Source organism: Melopsittacus undulatus, chromosome 10 (assembly GCF_012275295.1).
Source record: "Melopsittacus undulatus isolate bMelUnd1 chromosome 10, bMelUnd1.mat.Z, whole genome shotgun sequence".
In the NCBI taxonomy this organism is placed as follows: Eukaryota; Metazoa; Chordata; class Aves; order Psittaciformes; family Psittaculidae; genus Melopsittacus; species Melopsittacus undulatus.
This window is the reverse complement of record NC_047536.1, coordinates 29300096-29317238: the sequence shown is the minus strand read 5'-3', so window position 1 is coordinate 29317238 and position 17143 is coordinate 29300096. Positions and strand designations below refer to the sequence as shown.

General features: G+C 39.0%; 1 protein-coding gene across 1 annotated transcript in view; it reads right to left on the bottom strand.

Moving 5' to 3' along the window:
- PREX1 (phosphatidylinositol-3,4,5-trisphosphate dependent Rac exchange factor 1) overlaps positions 1-17143 on the bottom strand; it is a 151918-nt gene that overhangs the window by 56696 nt on the left and 78079 nt on the right. The window contains exons 6-9 of the mRNA XM_034067000.1: positions 9315-9476; positions 5379-5512; positions 2001-2116; positions 955-1104 (exon numbers count right to left, since the gene is read on the bottom strand). Coding sequence (XP_033922891.1) covers positions 955-1104; positions 2001-2116; positions 5379-5512; positions 9315-9476 — 562 coding nt within the window. The remainder of the gene's footprint in view (positions 1-954; positions 1105-2000; positions 2117-5378; positions 5513-9314; positions 9477-17143) is intronic.

Genomic DNA, 17143 nt, shown 5'->3' with positions numbered 1-17143 from the left:
CTCCCTTCCTGAATCACCTCCCCATATTCTCAGGCTCCCTGATTATACATGGTCTGTTTTAATAATCCTGTTTTACTTCTTATTGAACTTTCTCTCTCCTCACACATTTTACCTGATGCACAGGAAATTCCGCAGAGCAGTTAAGTGACCTCAGAAAGCGAAAACTCACTACGAAATGGAGACTCATGGGACCTTTTAGAGACATGATTTAGCACTCTGAGGTTAAAAGTAAGAGCCAAGAAATGTATTTTATTAAAGAAATACAGCATGTGGAAGTTCAGGATCCTTAGAGTGGGATTCAGAACTGACCAATGAGCAAAAATCGAACCAGAGTCTCTCTGTTGCCTTCAGGTAGTTCTGAATTTACACTGTGCTCATCTACATTTTGATGGTAGTATCCCTGCTATTACCAAAATGTGCATTGGGCTTCAAACATGATAAAGTATGTTAGTAATGGTTCATATTTTATGATAACAAATAACACTGCAATGTGCATTGTGTTTAGCAGATTAGATGCAAAGTGCTGTAATATAAAAACTAAGTTTAGACTTCAAAGGACATTAAAGGATTCTCTGCTTTCATGAATCTTCAGTTTCAGATCTGTAACTTTCTTAAACATCTAAAGCATTATTCCTTAGCAAGTACAAGACCAAAACCCCAAACTGATTAAATGTTATTTTTTTCAAACAGTAATTCAAGGTCTCAAAGAAACTGCCTCTGGTAAACAAAAATGTTTGATAAATACAGTGACATAAGTCCCTAAAACCCTCAAGGTACACATTCAGAAATATTGTTCTCAATCAATGGATTTTCTTTTTCGTTAAGGATAGATTTTAATTCTGCCCGTGGAGGTAAAACTACCACCTTTTTCTCTCAGATACTTCTACATGCATATACATTACACCTCTGTACACAAGTTCATTCAGTGTATTACAAAATACATTATCCACTTACTCTCTCTCTGCTCCCTTTCCTTGATTATAGCATCCAACCATTTCTGTTTGTCCTCTGCAGTCTTGGCCATACAGACAAACCACTTGTTCTTGGCTGTGTTGTGTATCTTCCATCCATTTGTCACAGTGTAGCCATTGCTGTGGTAATCTGCTGTAAAAACCCAAAGCACAATGTACACAGTGAACAGAAGGCCTGCTACTTCAATCAAATCAGCATGGGACACCTTGACTAAAAAAGCCTGACTTCTGGAGGTGTTCCTCATGCACCATTCTTACTGACTGTCCACGTGACTGGTCATTACTTACCTGTAAGTACACATATTAACAGAAGTATCCATAAGCTGTTAAACTGACTGTTTCAGCCCTAAGAGTGACACTGTAATTTCACCTCAGAAGAACTAAAACATTTAAAACATAATAACATCAGTGCAACAGTTGATGAAGTTTGTTCAGGTTATCTGAACTTTCTAGGGACACACTAACTTCTTGCGCTCTTTGTCCATTGGACATGGGAACTCTTTAAGTGTCAACTGTTTAAAGGCTATATTCATTCCTGACTTATTACTATAGGAGGAAGAGTTGCTTTGGCCTTTGTAGATGAAATCAGAACACAAGAACCATTCCCATATTTTGTTCAGGGACACATTCCATACTACTGATTTGAGGCTAAGACTAATATTTGCTAGTGTTCTAAATGAGATGATTCAGAAGTTCTGTTGTTATAGCTGTAATGGCTTAAGATGTAAGAAAAGAAAGGATGGAAAGAAGATAAAGTATATTTTACTAAATTAACTTGGATTAGGAGAAAAAACAGACAAGCTTCTGGGTACACAAACTCTTCATAAGGTTATTTCAGAACGAAGGACTAGTGCCTGAAAGCATGTCCAGTCTTTCAACAAACATAAGTTGGTCTAATAATGAAGGTACCAGAAGCTGCATAGCTTGCTTGAGATTTCATTAAAGGAGACAGAAAAGTACATTTGTACCATCTTGGAAAATAAGATCTGGACTTGCTGTGTTGTTAAAAGACGGTATTTGGTCTCATACCTGTTCCATCTTCCACATTTTCCACCTCCATGACTTCTGTATTTATTCGGCCTCTGAAGATATAAAGGGAGCCATTGATTGACTTTGTCCTTTTAGATGTTTTTTTTCCAGTAACCCTGCAATTAGGATTTAGACTGTTAACAACACATAAACAAATAGAGCAACATACATATACATATATATATATAATTCTGAGATATGACTATTAAAAAAGGATTCTGATATAGTGTTTTGTGGTATTTGACCACACCTCTGATTTTGAAAAACTGGACTACTCCATCCGCTCAGAACAGTAAGTGTACAACAGCATCAGTACAATGATAAAGAGCTTATTTTACAAGATTATGTGAAGACTGGGATGCCTTCAAGCTTTACATTCTTGATGACTGACTGAAATGCCAGTACAACCCAACTGCACATGGCTCTGAGATGAAAACTGCAATATCCCCTGACAAAATGTTACATTTGCCACTTTTGTTTGCCTGAAGCTTTGATAAATTTGTGGGATATATGCCAAGTTTCAAATATGAAATAAAACATGTAAAGAGGCTGGTGTCAAATGGCCTGTCATATTTGTGTTAAATGTCACTGTAGGGGCATTTGTGAAAGTGCTGCTGCGGCGACTTTGCACCAAAGTTTACGTCGTTATCCATAAGCTTTATAGTGTCTTTGTTGAAATGTCTTATAAAATAAATAATCAGGAAAGCACTTTCATTGCTAGTTATGGTCTGATTTTTATGTTTATAACAGTTTTAAAACCATCCAACTGACACCTGCTGAGCTTTAATATCTAAGAACAACTCTGCTATATGAACCAAAACACAATCGGTCAAATGATCATCATTTGGGATGGCAAGTGTCCAAGCTCTGTGCAGTGAAGAGATTGCTGTGGCAAGCTGCCAGAAGCTCATAAGATTCAAGAAATATTGCAATAAAAAACAGCTGGAGAGAAAAAAAAATCTGTCAGAGTGAAATATCTGTGATAAACTGAGGTGAGAGGAGAATCACCAAGTTCTTCTGAACAATTTTTCCTTTTACAACTAGTTTTAGTGACAAATACACATTTAGTGATGACCATATATTTACATCTAATCAGACTGACAAGGATGGAGATCTTGGAGCCATTAGATCATTTCCTAAAGATGACTGTTGGAATCTAAAGAAAAGCTATCTTGGCAGCCTTAGCAAAACCCTTTAAATACTCAGCCCATTTTTCCACATGAAACGTATTGTTCCTGACATCAGGATTCAATTTAAACAGCTGTCCATGATCCTGCTAAAAACACAAAACAATACTCAGCTCTGAAAATCTATGTCATCAGTTTGTCAGACTTCCCAAAGCTTCTGCAAAAGATGAGATTGCAGTCTTAGACTGAAAATCACAGATTGCATTCTAAGACACATTTTAATCTGGTCTCAACAATGCTACTCCTACTTTATGCTATTGTGAAAAGATATGATGCCTAAAGTCTAAATGGCTGCGTTGTTGACTACTTATCAAAGACAGGTCTGAATTCTGATTGCATTTTTGAGTCAAGAAAAGCTCCAGTGATTTCTACAAGATAAGCGCAGTGTGAGCTGAGAACCAAGTAATTCAGTTTCAAATTAGGAACAGACACAGGCAGGTTTTTGGTGGTACTGGCTTTTCCGAAAGCTGTGTCCCACTAACATGTCATGCAGCTGCCCAAATAATCACAACAGCACAACTGGATAGACACTAATTTCCATCCTGGACTAATTATAGATAGCAGCTAAATAGGAGAAATATCTAAAATTAAAGTCACTCAGCAATTCCTAAATATAACTTTTACACTAGGCAATTCCAGCAGACTTAATAATGGAAATCAGATTCTGAACATTTCATCAGTTCAAGCTACATTATTAGACAAAGATAAACATTATCAATCCTCTGGGGAAATGAGTGTTAAGGCAGCCTCCTCCAAAATCAAGCCAAACTACAGAGTAGCTCAGTAATGTCTCCTGTACAAAAAAAAGAGTTGCTTAAAGTAGAACATTTTGTTTTCTAAACCTTAGTATTCCGGGAAACATGCCTGGACATCACGGGAGGGGCTCTGCTAACCTGAACTACAAACAGGCTGAGAAAACCAGTTTCTCAAAGCTTTAAAGAAGTAAAAGATTAGATATCAAATTGATTTCTTTTTTTTTTTTAATTCCCTAAGGAACAGTTTTCTGTCAGAAGACACAAATTTATGAACTGCTTCTTGTGGAAGTTTGGATTTTGACAAATCTGGCAGAGTCAAAATGATGTGTTTCATCTTTCTTACTTCATTTCAGCAGAGTCAAAAGGCTTCACTTAGATACTCTTAAAAGCCACATTAAGTTTGAACTGTGTAATTTTCTTTTCAATTTAAATGTTAATATTACATTCTAATAATTTCTAATGTAGATTTCACCTAATTCTTATGTATGTTGTATAGTTTCAGCATTGTCCACACAAATTCTAAACATTACTGAAATTATATTTACCAGCTTAATGTTTCCAAAATTTCCACTGAACTGGGAAATAAACCCAAATTTTGAGATATGAGAATCTAGAGAGAAGACTGTGGTATTCCTAATTGGGTTGGCCATTCTACTTGGCCACCACCATTAAAGAAGTATAACTTGAAGGAGGAGGAGAAGAATCTGAAGTGTAGAGCATGTATGGAAAACACAGGAAAGACCAAGCGAATGAGATTGGAGTTTGTGCAGGTGAAAAACATAAGGACTGAAATACAGTGTAATTGGCTGCAGCAGCAAATTGCCCTCCACTCTGACAATGTATTTTAATAATAAGGAGTAGGTGTTAATAATGCTTGAGTTTTATAAGGTGGAATGATGCAAAAAACTGTAAACACGCAGAGCACATGGCTTCAACAGCTGAATAGCAACTTGCTAATCTTCATCTCTTCCTCACTCCCCTGTGTCCTGCTTCTATTTAATGCTTTCTTAGTCTTCCACTTTCCCCTTTCTTGGCTTTATATTGGTTTTCACATCACCCTTGTCTGCTTGGAATAACCTCACAATGGAAGTTGGCACAGCCTCCTTCTACACATCACTCCTGGAGACCCATCTGCTCTGGGAAGTTTTCCAGCTGTAAGAAACTCACCCTGTGTTTTTTCTGCACTGTATCAACTTCTGTTTTTGGATTATGCATTTCTCAGGGTGGGGACCCCATTACTGTGTGGCATATTTAGCCTACCACAGAGTGACTTCTTTCTCCTGCTGTCTAAATAATAGCAATGTTTGAGAACAGAGGGAAATTACACCTGTGACTCAGCCTTGCACAGCAACAGCTAATACACTGAGTGGTCAGTAACTGATCATACTTTCTGCTTGCAAAACTTCTGAATGGTCCATAAGAATGGAGGGACTCACCTGGATTTCCTCTTACAATAGACCAGAAGATTATCAAATAGAAAGAACATTCTCTCCTGGATGTTTCCTGCTGAGATTTTTAACAAAGTCCCTTGGAGCAAGAGCTGTGTGCAGATATCAGTCAGATTTGATCCCTGAAAAGAGAAAAAGATATTGTTTATTTTTAAGTTTTTTTGCACATGCACCATGAAGGATTTTTACTAAAACACTGTTATTTTATCTGCATGTCATCGAACTGTGATGTAACTGATGCACTCAGAAGAAGGAAGTCCTCAATTTCTTAATGGGGCTAAACACATCATATTTTCTCTGGATTACAAATCTTTCTTGGAGTCCTCATACACCACAATAAATCTTCCCTTTTGAACTCCAGACACAACCACTTGTTCTTTTGACTTGTTACTATCTCTAGAAGAAATCACTGTGTCTCCAAATCATGACCCCAAATGCCTACTAGTACATACACAAATAGGAACAGAAACCAACTGACTATACAACATGCTCCTCATGTAGTTTGCCCATGAAGAAATCAAACTTTCATAGCACCTCAACATCAAATACTCAATTTTCCAAAAGATACCCAAAACCAGAAGAAATGAGCACAACAACGTTGGAGCAAATGTGTCACTGACACTGTAAAATTATCTGCCCTAGTTTGTGCAGGAAGTAAAGCAAGTAATTGCAACAATTGCTTCTCACCTTCAAATCTAAGAATCTTTATTTTTCCATCAGCCCCATCACTATGGTATCTAAACACTTGATGCACTTCCTGTTTGCTGTTGACCTCACTACTTCTCATTCATACCAATATGAGAGGTTTATCAAAAGGAAGAAACGGAGTAAGATTTATTTGATGTTTCCAGTGACAAAACAGAGTTTCTCACCAGTAAGGTGAGAAACTGGTCCTAACTGGGACCAAGTTGCTGGGGTGGGGCAGACTAAAGAATGAAAATAACATAGCTGGTAAAAATGCAGACTACAGCCCAAGTGATTGATCTGCCTAAGCACTATCACATCTCTTAAAACTCCTGTGCATTTCATACCTGGAGAATATGGGGATACATAGCAATTGTGTAAAAATCACTCACAACGACTTAGAAGAAGAACTCCCCAAATTAAAAACAATATATAATTAACAGAAACAGCATACTAACTTGTTCTTCACTAAGCAAGCAAAAACACTGTACACAAAAGTATATAAACTGTCTACATGCATCCTCTACTTGTCTTCCCCCCCTTTTTTTAGCTAATCTTTGTTTCCCAGAAATTTAACCAGAATCAAATTGATCTGTCTGAGGTTAATCCATAATATATATCTACAAGGATTCTGTGCATTCCAAAAGAATGAATATGAGTAGAGTTCATTTTGCTGAACAGACCTCTGCATAAGCTGCAGGTCTTCAGTAGTTTCCCAGATCTGGCCTTTCACATGTCCCCTCATTATAACCTCAGAAAGAGACTGAAAGAATGATGCTAGGATATGCTCCGTGTATGACAGTGATAGTGACGGTTGTATTAGAGAAGGAGATGCAGATTGGTGGGTGGAAATGTTGAAGAAAATATGCTGAACTGAGAAAACTGCTCTAAAAAACAACTCCTGCTCTTAGTATAGCTACAGATGACTCTCAAGAAGAGACTCTGCAGAAGCAAAAAGATGTCACATTGTTCTTTATGCTGGAAACATTGAGGGTGGCACTGATGGCAATAGGATGAAGATCAGACCAGGCATGTCCATTGGGACAGCTGGAAGGAAGTGCAAAGTCATAGACACCAGTGAAACTGCTGGTCTGGTTAAACAGAAAAATTAGACATGGTGAAGCCTGTTCCAAATTATGTGAACAAATTAACACCAAACTTCATGCTGGGCTCCTTGAACACTTCCTCAGAGTCAGGCTACATCCCTTACAAACATAAAATACTTGTTCATGAGTAAGCTGAGCTTTACTTCATTTTGACAATTTAGATGCCTTGGATTAAAACTGCTGGAAGCTGTAGGGCTTGTCAAATTAGTATGTAAAATTTATTGTCAAATTATATATATATGGTTATACGTATATATAAACATAGACATATACATATATATCTATATAACCATATGTACAGGGTACCAGTGTTTCAAAATCCATATCCATGCTAACAGAAAAGGGAAATTTTTTATTTCATAGGAGGAATTGCTATTAGATAAACTAAAAATAGGCATACATTTATCTTACAGACTTCATCCCACAGCCAGCTCTGTGCTTACAGCACTGCATTCTTGAGCTAATAATTCAATTCAGCAATTGCAGCTTTCCATAGATAGAAGTTAAGGAGCCCTTCTCATTGGGAATGAACTGGAAAATACATTTGAAAGAACTAAAACCAATTTTTTACAAACACAGCATTTTGCTATACTGTCATCATTTATAACACCCCTAGTACTGTGAAGATAGGAAACTGTCAATGAGTTTCAAACCTCTCTATATTTACAGAATTAAGAGACACCATAGTGTTGAGTATTGGTCTGTCTCTATAATGCATAAAGCTCCTTTTCTTCCTTGCAATATGTCATTAAAGTAGTTTAGAAATGTTAGGAGGGAAAACACTTCTTCCTTTTTGAAGTTTTGAGCTGAGTAACCTAGGTGACTTTGTTACAAAACTGTATATAAACAAATCTGAAAGGGTTTTCAGCCCCAAAATGTTGCTGCAGGTAAGTTAAACCCTAAAAAACCCACCCCAAAGTACCAGTAAATTTGGCTACCACTTCATTTATGACATCGCAGACACTTTAACAGCCATGCTTCAGGCTCCAGTGCTAAAACCATGCCTCTTTCCCAGATGACCCCTGAGCGCATTGAACCTGAAATGTTTTAATTACTTCTAGAAGTCTTGCTATAGCGAACATTACATGACTTTGTTTGCTGAGCTTGCTATCCAAAAATTACACAGCTGGATATCTGGGTTGTTCTCATGTCTTTAGCTGAATGCCAAGAACATCCTTCAGGGAAAAAAATGAGCAAGGTTTAAAACATACACGAAAGATAAAAAACAACCCAAAAGAGAGTCATGGAGAGCACCCAAGCGTTCGAACATGAGGAAGTTTACATGACCTCTAACAAAATGTCCTCAGTTAAGAAATCCTCAGCTGGCGGTGATCAGCCTTGACATTCTAAGTATCAGTCTCACTAAATGACACCATCAGTCTTTCCAGGAGATCATTTAACACCCTGACTCCCTACGGGGCATGTCCCAGAGGTTTCTAACTCCACTGTTCAAGGGCCTCAACTCCAGTCATCACAAGATAAGCTGCCAACACTTTCCACACCATCCTGACTTCTTTTTCCAGATTTCTTCTTCCCCCCAGCTTCATTCAAGTTTTCTCACTCTTCTATTTCTCCCTTCCATAGTAAATGCTTCCACCTACACAGATCCACCTACTGATAAACACATTGACAGAAACACATCCATGAGCAAGTTAAGCGGACAAAACACAAATATACCAGTTGCTTTCTATTCTAATACTTGCTAATCTAACCTTTGTTTTTTATACAGGAAATCTGTATGAAGCTAAATGAGATACCTTTCAAAGCACCTGAAAAATATAAAGTCTTGTAGGAATGAAAAGAGAAACTTCTGTTATTTAGACCAGTCCTGACTTCATCTTCTAGACTTATTTGACTTTCAGATGAGATCTCCCCATTTGAAATTTCAGTCCATTCTAGCTCTAACAACTTCCTTTCTTTCATAATCCATTTGTTCTGCTACAATTTAGCAGCAGCCTGCACACTCAAACATATATTCTAAACTCATCAGTGTGATGCCACCCACACCCCCAAGAGCATTTGCATGTCACGCAGAAAACAAAAATCTCTGCACACAGTATGAGTCACTAAACTTGAGCCCGTTAAAACTGTGTAGCAAACTGCCTCTGGGGAGCTTTGCAGTCCTACATCATACCTCCCATCCTTCAATGTGGGACTGCAACTGTTCAAGGGCTTCCAGTTTCTCCATTTGTCTCTTGGTCTCGTTGATATTTGTGCAGACCGTCTTCATGGCCTGCAATGCATTTTGGACAGCTGGATGATCAGGATGCTTGGAGGGAGTCCTCTTAGCTAATTCCTTTAAAAAAGTAGAAAGAAAAGAAAACATGCTCTGTAAACTTAGAAGCAGGTCACAGAAAGCCACAAGCCTGCAATACCATAGGAAAATGCCAGAATCACTGCAAATTAAAAAGGAGTTGTGAGCATGTTATCCCAGGTGCTGTTCTGTTCTTCACCTGTGCAGGTCTGGGGGAGAAGTAGACGGGTTGGAAATGCAGGTGTGAAGTTGAGACTGAGGAAAAGAGTAGGGACTGGGGGGAAGGTGGGGTTGCTTATCCAAATGTCTTATCATTGGCAACAAATTGCGTTGAGTGTGTTTTGGCTGTGATTTGGTAATTACTAAGTGATCTTCCTGTCTTCATCTCAATCCACAAACAGTTTTCATCTTATTTTTTTCTCCCCCCTCTCCCTGTTGAACAGTGACAGCAAGAATGTGGCTGGGTGGGCAGACAACAACCAGCCAAGGTCAACCATCACATGTGGAGAAGCACCTACAGCTCTGTGCATGATGACTATCCAGAAATTGCAGGGAAATTCACTAGTGACAGCTGTCCATATTTTTATGTAGAACAGTAATTTTATGAAGAAGGAAATTAATTTACAGAGAGTAAGTAACTTTCCCAATGGCATGTGACTTGCAGAACCCAAGACTTTCTGGCATTCAGTTCAGTGTTTGAACTGTGGAGAAAGAGACCAAGAAAACAGCAGGAATTTAACAGGGACTCTTCCCCAGATTATGTTGGGGAGATTGGGGTACGTGTTTTGACTGGAGAGATTAACATTGAAATGAATAACACCTCTGCTCTGGAAGAGCTCCTGAGAGACTCTGCTTCACCTGATTCAATGAACAATAGCCCAGTTAAACACTGCCCACAGAAAAACAGCAGTGGGAAAACTTGGCACCTGACAATATTAACCAGTTTAGCAATAGGGGTAACCACTGTCAACTCACAATTAATCATCTTTCAGACCAACAGTATTTTATAGTCAGCCACAATTGAATAAAAATACATTAAAGAAACTTTACTAAGGCTGGTAATTTCATCTTGATACCTAATATGGTGTTTAAGACCCACATTTTTAGATTGCCTGGAATATTTAACTTTCTCACTATGTTCCATTTTGCTTCAACATGTTATTTAAAGACCTACATTTAAATGGCAAACTGCTGCTGAACTGCATCATTTTGCATGAGACACCATAATGAGTCTGAGTACCACCAGACAGCCTGCACAGCACTGTGGTCTGAACACAGCTAAATTGCTTCAATCCATAGTTCCCACAGCTAAGGGCAAAGACAGCCTGTTACAGTTGTTGTTCATCCAAGATTAAGTGATTACAATCCCCAAATGCCTGTCATGGGCTCCAACTAGGCTTACTCTGTGGTCTGATTTGTCTTTTGCTTCGCCACATCAGCACATTAACCTCAGCAAGTGTCCCTTCACAACACAAAATATTGACATTAAAGATCTTTGTGCCATGCTGTCTTGCTGGGCACTGGCATACTCCAGTTTCAAGTATGATCCCAAGTAGTGCTGGGGCTCACCTTGCCCAAGTTGGTCACACAACCTGTAATACAAGCACTGCTCCTCAACTGACTTATGTCCACACACAGCCTTTAGATCAAATTAACTGGTGGTTTTTAGGCTCAAGTTACGTGGCCTGTCACAGAGTGGAGAGATGTGGGCTGAAGTTCAAGTCCTGCTGAAGCTTGCATTAACTTACAGTGACTATAATAGCTGCTAATCCAGACACTCTGAGCTACTAAATCAAGGAACTTTCTCTGTCCTAGTGTTGATTCACAGATCTGCTTTACAGAGTTCTTTAGACAGACAGCTCTTCAGCATGCGACAGGTTTGCACATATTTAGCTGTACTTTTCTACTAGTAGGAGTAACTGTAGCATAAATATACTGTGGGATGCTTGGATAAGAGCAAAAGTGGAAGGCACATTTGAAAGGAGGAGTTAGAAGTAGTACAGATTTATTTCAACCTTTACATAGACTCAGTGCTTCCTCTGCTCCCTCACACTGCCAAGACTTTATTCACTAGCACTAGTAAACTATCTTGAGACCCACTGCTACAGAAACTCAGGGTAATTATTTATTTATTAACAACTCCATTTTGCAGAAGCTTTTAAACTGACATCTGCATCTTGAGATTAAACCACTTCGTGACCGAGGCTCCTTTAAGTAATGCAAGAGACAGGTCTTCTGAGAATTGAAATACAGCAATGGGAGGTACTCTCATTCCCACACAGACAGACCCTGGAGATAGAAAGGCCCAAATGAATGGACGGGAATGTCGAAATTGTCCTATGAAATATAACTGCTCAGTTCTTGGCATAGATTTGGTATTTTGAGAATTTACTCATAGCTACAATTTCTCTTTTTAGAAAATTATAAATGGAAGTTGACAATGGCTCTTGTCAGATGGATGACAAAGGAGATGGGTAATGTGCTGACAGCCAGGAATCCCAGTAAGAGAGAGGAGTTAATGATCTTGGTTGATTTAGAGAGTAACACACACACAGGAAAAAGGGGCTGGCTGCTACAAATGTCAGTTGATATCACATGTGAAATTCCCTATGGAATTTTTTACTTTTCCTGAAGATAAGGCCAAGGAAAGTGTTCAAGAAGAAGAGGCAGCAGAGGGATGTTGCACTTTGGTGACACTAGCCTCTGCTCTATGCTTCTGAAACAGAGTGCAGGATTTTTGCTACATGAGTCTCATTAAAAATCAATGAAGTTCTGCAGCTCAAGTGTCTCCTACACTGCTCTGGAAACAGACACGCATACACACTAGCCCTGTCTAAACACCCCTTTCTGAAATATCACCAAGACACAGAGAAAGAACTCTTCATTCACAGCAGGCTTCTACTTCAATAAGCACAGCATCTTCATCACTCCTGGTGCCTGCAGTTCTGCCCAAGGACTTGGAGAGATGGCTGGAAAAGGCAGGAAGGGTGCCGGATGGGGCAGTCAGTTGTTTAAGTGGCACAGACAGTCGGAGAACTTGTCTCACCACCGCCTAGTCTTAAGCCCTCTGAGGAAGAGCGATGCTGCTCTGACACTGCCATTCCCCAAAAGAGCAGAGCCTAGCACTTCTGAAGCACAGTCAGGGAGCCCTGGGCACTTATTTATTTTAGTGACAGATTTATGATGTGTAAACTCTGAGAGCATTTGACAACATTTTGAAAAGCAGCTGAGAAACAGACCAGATGGCAAACCTTGGGTATGAGTGACTCGTCCTCCACAAAGCTCATGTATGTTGTCTGGAATTACTATCTCATGTATTGCAATTCACACACTAATAGGTCCAGGAAATGAGGTTGATGCCATTTGCAGAAAACTATTCCTTGTAGAGAGTTTCTTAAACTAATTCATAATAATCCTCCCATGGTGAACAGAAAATCTGGTATTTTTCACTGCCTCTAACTTCTTCACCATTATCCTCTGACTTTTCTCTTTTTCAGAAGGTGGGGGAGTTGCAAAGGTATTCCATATCATAAGCTGGAGGGAAAAAAAAATTATTCTTTAAAGAACTTACAAGAAATGGGAACTGTGTCCTCTGGGCACAGAATTACCCTTTTATTTCACTCCTCTTTTATAGGTGCAAAGATTGGAGGTTATGCCACTCGTAACACCTACACACAGAACACAACTCATTTTACAACAGGAGTTACAGAGCACTCCAAGCTGTACAGTCCTCCTGAACAGCATACAGAAAGGAAGGACAGGACATCTACATCTAACCTACTAAGAAATGTCAGGTTTTGCTTATGCAATGGAGTAAAAGGATTTCCACCTTAAGTATTTCAATCTCAGATGTAGCTTTAAATAGCTGAAGGTTAAAAGCTCTAAACATGATAGAATCTAAATATAAGAACTAACTTGCAGAAGATGACAGACATATGCTCATTTGTTGATTCATTATTTGTGCTTCTCTCCCCCCAAAACAGCCACCAAACAAAAAACTCTGAAGAGAGAACTCAGCAAAAAGCACATGACACAGGAAGATGCAAAGAGGTGGCAGGAGGGATGAGCAGCGAGCAATGCAGGCAGGCAGAGGAAACTGGTGGGGAGGTTAAATGTAAAAACAACTTTAATATTTCCTAGAAAAAAGGATGCTCTTCTGCTTAACTGAGCTCTTTTAGAACAAGACACCTCTGTCATCCTTCCCCATGCCCTCCCCCACCCCATAAAAATGGTTGGTTGTGTACTTAAACCTGACAACTCAACACATGCTTTGCAGCTGAAATTTCCAAGTCACTATATTTCAAATTCCTTCCTCCTATCCTTATACTCCTGAAGACATGCAGACACAGCTTAACATGGATGTTTTGCAATGAACATTAATGTTGTGCATTGACTGGTGCAAATCATGGCTTGCCAGGCTGCTCGACTCTGCACCACAAACCAGGGTCCACATAAAGGATGGTTTCAGAGGTACACCCGTTGGTTACCTACCGAATATGTCAAGATTACAGAGATAACAAAGACAATGTATTTCTTTGATTATCAGTTCAAAAAGTTGTGTAAATAAACAGTTCAACTCCAAAATATGCTCTAAAAAAAAGCCAGAACCCAGAATCCGAACATCATCTTTCTGTGAATATAACAGTTTCCAGGAGGTTTATTGTCCTATTTTAGAGTCTTGAATATTTGCTTGTATTAAAATTTATTTTCCACTTAACCTAACCAGAAAGTAAATGTTACACGAGGCTCTATCTGTGTACCTGCCAATCGTAGCAGGGGTTTTTATTCTGTATATAATTAAAATTTGTAATTTATGTCAATGTTTCTGCAGGGTAAAGACTAGACAAGCAACAATAAATCAGTAAAACAGATTACATTCAATGTGCCATCAAATCTACGACATATGCTAAATTAAAATGCAACTAAAACATGTTTCCAGTTTTATAAATATTACCAGTTATCTGTGATTATATATAGAATGTGTGTAAGACAGAAGTATGATTTACAAATTGGCAGAGTTCCTGACAGCTCTGTAGGGTATATATCGTTTTTAATGCTGTGCTAGATAGAGTTGGGTTTCAACCAGGCAATGTCATGAATCTAAGAGCAGCACCATTTTCCTTGGATGGGGGAAAGAAGGAAAGGGGAAGAGGCGGAAGCAACAAAAAACCCCACAAAGAAAAAATTCACACCCCCAAAGATTAAATCTGTCCAACTGTGGCGTGTTGGCAGGTTCTGTTCCTTGAACAGCTGAGATGAATGGAGAGGAAGAAGAGGGAGACAGTGAATTAACCTTTCCCCAGCCTAGCTTCTCATCTTTCCCTTTCAATGTCCCAGCACTGCTTTTGTTAAGACTTGTGTGTGTTCCAGTGTTGGGCTTTCCTTCTCTAAAGGATTCTGAATCTGGACACGCAGCTTTTTGCATCCAGATTTTTTTTCCCTTCCTAGGGTCAATGACTTTTCCACCACATGAAGCAATACACAGTTGCTGCCTGAAATCATGCATGAGGTTGTGTACATTATGAGGTATTTTTAAAGGACCAGAAGTGGAACGTGCATTTCTGGCTGGAGCTTGAGCAATTCCTTAAGAGAACAGACATCAAACAAGAAACCACCTCGGTGACATGTGCTGGGAGCCATCGGGGTGCAGCTATCATGTGCTGCACATTCCTGGTGCACTGGGAGGAAGGAGGCAGAAATGACTGCTCCTAATCCGCACCCCAGCGGTGTGATTAACTCATGATCAGCACTCCCCTAGGGTTTTCTTCTCACTGACATAAATGCTCTTTATTAAGGGAAAAAGGCTATTTTTGTTCAGAGACTGGTTTACACAAACAGCTGCTTCTCCTCTCAAGTAGTGTGGTTCACACTAATTAATACAGAGTCATACAGCTATCACTGGTGAGACAGAGCTGCCTTAGTCCAAAATGTTCTGCTAGAACATACTTAGGCAGCAAGCTACATGCACTGGAATTTTAAGTTTCTCGCACAGGATATGCTCTCAAGGTACATGCATCTGTTTGCTGCTTTCCTTCTCACTGAATCTGAATGCCCATCAGAATAAGCAGTTTTGATTTGTTCAAACCTAGTTCAAGCCCCTTTCTCACTTTTAAGGAAGTCTTACGATGAAGCTTGTACTAACAAATATTCATTAACTCCTACATCCTCAAATAGAATTCAGATCATTGCTGAAGCTTCACAGCAAGAAAAAGAGAAGTGGAGGTCACATTAGAGAGGTTTTGGAGTAGGGATAAAACTTACTGATCAATAATTTCCTTGCACAAAGCAGACAAAAATTGTATTAGGGACAAAACCACTAATCTCATCACTTCTGTTTGCATGGTGTTTTGAAACACCATGGCTAGGTTTGAGTCCCACTCTTCAAACCACATACAAGTTTTGAAAAACAGACAGAAAGCAAAAATAAAAAATTAAACAAAACCCACCACCAAACCCCCTGTTTACAGTCAATGAGTATAACATAAGATGCCCAACTGCAGGATGCCATACTTGATATTGGAAGTAATTGCAATATATTCTTAAAGTGTATCTGCACCTGAAGATGCTCCAGTATATTTTTCCTAATTAAGTAACCCAAATTAACTCCATGTTACATGCTATTATTCTGAAGAACACTCACATCTGGTATTAATAAAACATAGTTATAGTATTTTAACACATCTTTCCCTACTACTTAGGTTGACTTTCAAACACAGACAAGTCTGATTTACTTTGTTCACACGATCTTGCAGCCATAGTAAAATACTTACACTATAACAAGGTCATATCAAAGTTACTACACAATCTGGATGTTCACAAACTCTTGTTAATAACAGCATAAAAGAGGAAAGTAGGATAGCTCTGGCCTATGACTTTTCTCATCAGATGGAATAGAGTAGTATCTGTTTGCCCTGGGAATTAGATAAAATAAGATCCAATCCCCATGAATACAAACCAGCTATTTCAGGAGCAATAACTGCAGTTCAGTAGCAAAGGGAGAGCAAATACTTAATTTGAGGGTTGTGTTATTTTTATATCTACTTTTTTCTGGCTTGGAGAGTTGCATTTTCCTGATCAGCAATAACAGAATCAGCCTGGATCTTCCCTTGGCTGTTCTCATGATCGAGACATTTCTGTCCACTCAGAATTTTGTGCTAGCAAGTGTCAAACAAGTCTTGAATGGTATACAGTTTATTCACTATGAATTCACTACCTTTGAGAATCAGCATTAACTACACTTTCTAATCATCACAGAGAGTTTCAGAGCTGAACAACCCCTTGTAATGGCAGAATCTCACTGACTGAGGCAGATTTGTTGCCTAACCAAAATGAAATTCCCCTCAGCTTTTTCTTTAAGCTTTTATTTCCTGTCCAGGAAATTCTCAAGTAGAGAACAGTGTGTGATTTATATCAGCATGTATACAAGAAGAAATCCATAGAAAGATGGAATGCAAGATCACCAGATGCCTCATCACAGCTCCTCCTATTGGCTCCCTTCATGCTATTTGTTCGACAAGTACATGAGGGTCTGGGTCAACTGCGCCAGAGCCAAACACCCAAGCACCCACCCCAGAAGGCACAGAGCTGGTGTCAGAGGCCAAAGTTATCTGTATTCAACCCCACTGTGGCTTGAAAGCAAGAAACACTGACTCAGTCTTAGCCTTACTGGTCTTGGCTTTAACTTTCAAAGAAGAGAGTTCTGTGCAACC